General features: G+C 49.5%; 1 protein-coding gene across 1 annotated transcript in view; it reads right to left on the bottom strand.

Annotated features, from left to right (window-relative positions):
- Positions 1–1,496: 1,496 nt before the first annotated feature.
- Positions 1,497–6,000, bottom strand: part of LOC149363867 (uncharacterized) — a 73,725-nt gene continuing 69,221 nt past the window's right edge. Inside the window, exon 3 of the mRNA XM_089568615.1 lies at positions 1,497–1,509. Coding sequence (XP_089424741.1) covers positions 1,497–1,509 — 13 coding nt within the window. The remainder of the gene's footprint in view (positions 1,510–6,000) is intronic.

Raw genomic sequence — 6,000 nt, 5'->3', positions numbered from 1 at the left:
GGTGAACAACAACAACAACAACAACGACCCTGCCTCTCGTCTCGCTGCTTCATCAATTACTTCTGCAACAGTCTTCGTCGCCGGCGCATCCCACGTCCCAATAAACCACTCTTCACTAATATCGAACTAATATCGTCGCCAGATGTGCCGACGGCCCAGCAAAGCAAGAACATGAGCCAACCAGGCTAAACACATGCTTTGTTGCCGTAGACAGCACCAACAGCCCGCTTCTGGCAGCCTCTGTCCGAGCCCCAGACCCAACTGCCGCTGAAGTGATCGCCATCACCCTCGTCATAAAAATGAGTGACATCCACTCCAACAGCGCTCACATATTCACTGACTCTCAAGCCACCTGCCGAGCATATACAAGGGGCCGTGTCCCACGACAGACGCTAAGCATCCTGGGACACAATCTCCATCAAGAACACGTCATCACCTGGGTCTCCGGCCACGACGGCCTTGATGGCAGCGTCACAGCGCACACCTTAGCTCGTGAATATGATCACTGAGCAGGGCCATCCCCTCCTGGCCTATACCCCCTGTCCTCCCACTACGCCACTCAGCTCGAAACCCAACGCCTTAATAGACGCCTCTACCCTCTCTCTCATCCTCCTCTCTCATCAGAAGAATCCTGCCTCCTACGGCGGTTTCAAACGAGCACCTGTTCCAACCTATACTATTCACATCGCCTACACCCAACACTTTACGAAGACAAATGTCCATGGTAAGGCCACACTCCAACCATAACACATATCACATGAACATGCCCCCAAAACCCCAGCATCTAAATCCGCGTAATATGGCCCTGGGGGTGTGGGAGGTGAAGCTGACCAGCGCACGCCTCGACGAACAGGCAGCGCTCCTTCTCATCGCCAGAAGGTCGACAGAAGCCTCCAGAGTCCTGGACTGAGGTCCCACCCAGATATGCTCTCCAGCCACCATCCTCTTCAATGAACGTTTACTCAATCACTGACTCATGCTTTCTTTCGCATGTCTACTCGGTTTAACTACGTTAAAAACCTGCCATCTTTTTGTAACCTCCATACAAAAAAAAAAAAGCTTTTCTCTCTTCTTCACAAGAGCACGACCTTAGGCGGCATACGCGCAGTCAAGCCGATCATCCACACCCCGTGAAACATAATGAAACCGACACAGCACCGACGCAGGCAGTGGTGAATAAGTGAGCAGTACGGGGGAAAGAAGATGTCTCAACATCTCTTATAGAAGCACATCAAGTTGGGAGGATATTCCCAGCCGAAAAATTGCGGCGTTGCTTCGAGGTCCGTTTTATGCGCTTAAGTGCGTGCAGGTCCTTTCTTTTCCCGACAAAGTACTGCCTCAAACTTTTCGAATTCGGGAATATTTCGAATCCTACTTTCCACCCCTTTCCATTCTTTTTTTTTTCTACATACGATGCGCAGCAGGTGCTCATTCGCGTGTGCCCTTACGCTCGAGAAGCCTGTATAAACATTCGAATTTCGTGCCAATATGCCTTTCTAGTCGGCTGGTCTAGGAAGAAAAAAAAGAAAAAAAAAACACGTCAAGTAATAGAGGGAGAATCGCCAGGGACATCGAGAAGAGGAGGATGCATCCAAGACGGAGGCGAAACGAAATTTCAAGTGTGGCTTGCTGTAGACTTCATCTCGAAAACAGCGGCCTGCATTGTTGAGGAGAGTCTCCCGCAGGAGTTCTCCTCCGCCTGCCTTATTTCCCGCTTTTACTCGGCTCTACATCGCGTTTTTGTACGTGTATAGTCGTCGACGTCGAATTCTTCTCGACGAAGAAAACTTCAAACTTCGTGCTGCCAGAATTCCGGATCTGGTATGGCAGTTTAGCAGGAGGGCTCTCGCACGATGCGAGATCGACAGAAGAAAGAAAGAAAGTAAAATAAAGAAAGAACAAGAGAAAAAAATAGAGAGAGAGAGAGACGAAGCTTTGATGCGAGCCAAAAGTTGGTCGAGCCACCAGTCGAGATATTTCAAGATTGGCTCCAGTTGAGCGCAAACTGTTCAGTGGTCCGTGCGTTAAGGTAGTTCCTCGGCGGCGTTCCTTTTGGGGCCGGTTTGCAATTCCTCGAGCTTGTTGTATGCGAAAGGAATGAACGAAGAAGGAAGAGAGAGACGAAGAAAGAGAGAAAAAAAAATGAAAACGAACGAACGTGAAGGCATCGGAGAGTAAAGACGTAACGCGCTGTTCTTTTTGTTATTAGAATTTTTTTTCGAAATTTCCTTTTCTTGGCTATTTTCTTTTTGTTTTTACTTTACGACCGGCCTTTCGAATATGCGCCGTTTGGAATTCGAGTTTCGGAGTGCAGCTGGAGAGACCGGACAGCGCGGCGGTAGGTTCGCTAGGCGAGTGATGTCAGCCGGAAGAAATGCCCCTTCGCGTCATTGGAAAGCGCAGTCGGCCCAGTCTTGAGCAATAAGACTGGACACCCCGGGCAGTACTAGACTCGAAGTCTGGAAGAGAATGTGAACTAGAAGACAGGGGCCGCTATGGGGAGTTCTAATATTTTCTGGTGACCCAAGTGCTGGTTCTGCCCGAGGGTTTGGCTCGCACCTCTTGAAGCAGTTATTTCGGTTCCCTGCCCGCCTTAATAAAACCTATTTACTGGGTTTTGTTCTTTCAAGATTCAAGGAATGAAAGTTAGAAATGGAGTTAAGTTGAAGGTTCATTTCGCCGTTATTAAGGTAAAAAAAAAGAGAAACACGGTGCTCAAAGGTATCACTCGATTAAACAAAAAAATACTGCGTTGGAGTTATCAATCCGTGAAGCAAGCTTTCGAGGAAACGGTTGAATGAAGCTGTAGTAACTTCTTCAATGTTCCGAAGCAGGCTTCTCTGTTCAGAAATTTTTCAGTGCAGAAGAACAAGCAGTTAAGTTTTGGTACTGGTGGGCTGAAGTTAAAGGTTAGACATGCAGTTAAAATAAGCGTGAAGCGAAAAGGTTAAACGCAAGTAAGTCAACTCATTTAATTGCGACATGAATGTGATGTTGAAATGCCTTCTGCATATTGTTCCTTCAGAGGGAGATCTTAAATTCAGCCTTTCTTGTGGTATTTCATTGGCACCGAAGTTTTGATGCGCATGTTGTTCATTTATCGATACGTTTGCCGCGATTTACGGGGCATCTCATCTTCACTACTCCAGGCCCTTACCAAGAGTAGAACTATATATTTCTATTGTTTTTCTACCGTGTGTCAACCGAATTTCATTTCTCTCTCTCTCTCGCTCGCTCTCTCTCTCTCTCTCTCTATATATATATATATATATATATATATATATATATATTTATATATATATATATATATATATATATATATATATATATATATATATATATATATATATATAGAGAGAGAGAGAGAGAGAGAGAGCGAGAGAGAGAGAGAAATGAAATTCGGTTGACACACGGTAGAAAAACAACAACTTTATTCTAATAAAGTTGTTGCCTAATAAATTTCCAGAATAAAGTTTTTTTTTTTTGCCGTCTGTCAACCGAATTACGTTTATGTTCTACCGGATCCATCCCATCTTCACCCCCTTTTTATATATATATATATATATATATATATATATATATATATATATATATATATATATATATATATATATATATATATTGTTACGTAAATGTAGGCACACAAGGAGTAGTCACTGAGGAATGCTGACAGCAGCTCACAGCAGCTCAGTCGAACCACTGCCGGCCAACGGCGCACAGATCACACTTCGTCCTCTTCGCGCTCATTGCACGAGCACAGCACTGTCTTCTTCGTTGTCCACTGACACAACTCCCGGCGGCGAAAGCATCGTCCCGATGCTAAGTGGAAGACGGAGGAGGTGCACGGTATGGCTTGAGGCGAACCACGTGAACAATGTCAGTGGTAGGGGGGGGTGGATGACGACGGAGGATCGAGGGGGGCAATCTCATAAGTCACGGCGGTCACCTGACGGAGCACGCGATAAGGGCCCTTATACTGATGTAGGAGTTTCTCTGAAAGGCCGACACGGCGAGAGGGATACCAAACGAGGACGAGTGATCCTGGCGTGTAGTGTACTGGGCGATGTCGGCGGTCGTAAACTGACTTCTGGTAGGCCTGGGAGGCGGTGAGAAGGCCGCGGGCGATTTCGCGGGCCGAGGTTGCTTGAGCGATTGCGTCACGTGCGTACTCCGTGGTCGAGGCCGAAGAAGGCGGCAGGAGTGTATCCAATGGCAACGCAGGATGCCGGCCATACAAAAGATAGAAAGGCGAATAGCCCGTGGTGTCATGCCGCGATGAATTGTAAGCAAATGTTACATAGGGCAAGGCAGTGTCCCAATCACGATGGTCGGGTGCGACGTACATAGATAGCATGTCAGTGAGGGTCCTATTCAGGCGCTCGGTAAGCCCGTTCGTTTGAGGATGGTACGCTGTAGTGAGTTTATGCTGCGTGGAACAGGACCGGAGTATGTCGTCAACTACCCGGGACAAAAAGTAGCGACCGCGGTCCGTCAGCAATTGACGTGGGGCACCGTGATGAAGGATGACATTTTGCAACAGGAAATCGGCGACATCGGTGGCGCAACTGGTTGTTAAGGCACGTGTGATAGCGTACCGAGTGGCGTAGTCAGTGGCGACGGCGATCCAACGGTTGCCGGAACTGGACGTAGGAAAAGGTCCGAGGAGGTCTAGTCCGACACGATGAAAGGGTTCCAGAGGTACGTCGATAGGCTGCAGAAGGCCGGCAGGCAAAGTGGAGGGCCGCTTCCTGCGTTGACAGAGGTCACAGCTGGCAACGTAACGGCGAACACTACGGTAAAGGCCGGGCCAAAAGAAGCGGCGTCGGACCCGATCGTACGTGCGGGAGACACCGAGGTGTCCCGCGGTGGGCAGGTCGTGTAGTTCCGCGAGGACAGACGAGCGGAGACGTTGAGGAACGACGAGCAGGAGCGGAGGGCCGTCAGGGCGAAGGTTGCGTCGGTAGAGGATGTCATCCTGAAGAACAAAGAGCTGGAGCGAAGGATCGGGGTTGGCACAGGCGAGGCGGTCAATAAGGGGACGCAAGGAGGAATCTTGCCGTTGCTCGGCCGCGATGTTAAGCAGATCAGAGATAGCGAATAAGCACGGGCCGAGATCATTGTCGACAGGATCTGGCGGCTCCACAGGGTGACGAGACAGGCAGTCAGCGTCTTGATGTAGACGCCCGGACTTGTAAACAACGGTGTAAGAGTACTCTTGCAGGCGCAATGCCCAACGACCAAGCCGGCCGGTGGGGTCCTTCAGCGAAGAAAGCCAGCAAAGAGCGTGGTGGTCCTTCACAACTGAGAAAAGGCGGCCAAACAGGTAGGGTCGAAATTTAGCGACCGCCCAAACAAGGGCGAGGCACTCGCGCTCCGTTATGGAGTAATTGCGCTCGGCGGTGGAAAGAAGACGGCTGGCGTATGCAATGACACGGTCTTGACCTTGGTGACGTTGGGCGAGCACAGCTCCGATACCATATCCGCTGGCGTCTGTGCGAACTTCAGTTGGTGCCGACGGGTCGAAATGGGCCAATATAGGAGGGGAAGTGAGCAGTTGGATTAAGGAAGAAAAGGCCTCTCCTTGGGCAGGGCCCCAGGTAAAAGGGCTGTCTTTCTTAAGGAGGTCGGTGAGGGGACGAGCGATGCCAGCAAAATTTTTGATGAAACGTCGGAAATAAGAGCACAAGCTTACAAAGCTGCGCACGTCCCTGGACGATTGCGGAGGAGGGAAGTCTTTGACAGCTTGAACTTTAGCAGGGTCCGGGCGGACACCCGAGGCATCGACTAGATGTCCAAGGATGGTCAGTTGGCGACGAGCGAATTGGCATTTCGACGAGTTGAGCTGCAGCCCGGCGTTACGGAAGACAGAAAGAATGCTCGTCAGTCGTTCGAGGTGCGTGGAAAATGAGGGCGAAAAAACCACGACGTCGTCCAGGTAACACAGGCATGTAACCCATTTAAATCCTCGAAGCAAAGAGTCCATCATTCTCTCGAAGGTAG

Source organism: Amblyomma mixtum, chromosome 2, assembly GCF_055824585.1.
Source record: "Amblyomma mixtum isolate Tamu chromosome 2, ASM5582458v1, whole genome shotgun sequence".
Classification (NCBI taxonomy): domain Eukaryota; kingdom Metazoa; phylum Arthropoda; class Arachnida; order Ixodida; family Ixodidae; genus Amblyomma; species Amblyomma mixtum.
The sequence above is the reverse complement of the archived record's forward strand: the minus strand, read 5'-3'. Positions and strand labels throughout refer to the sequence as shown.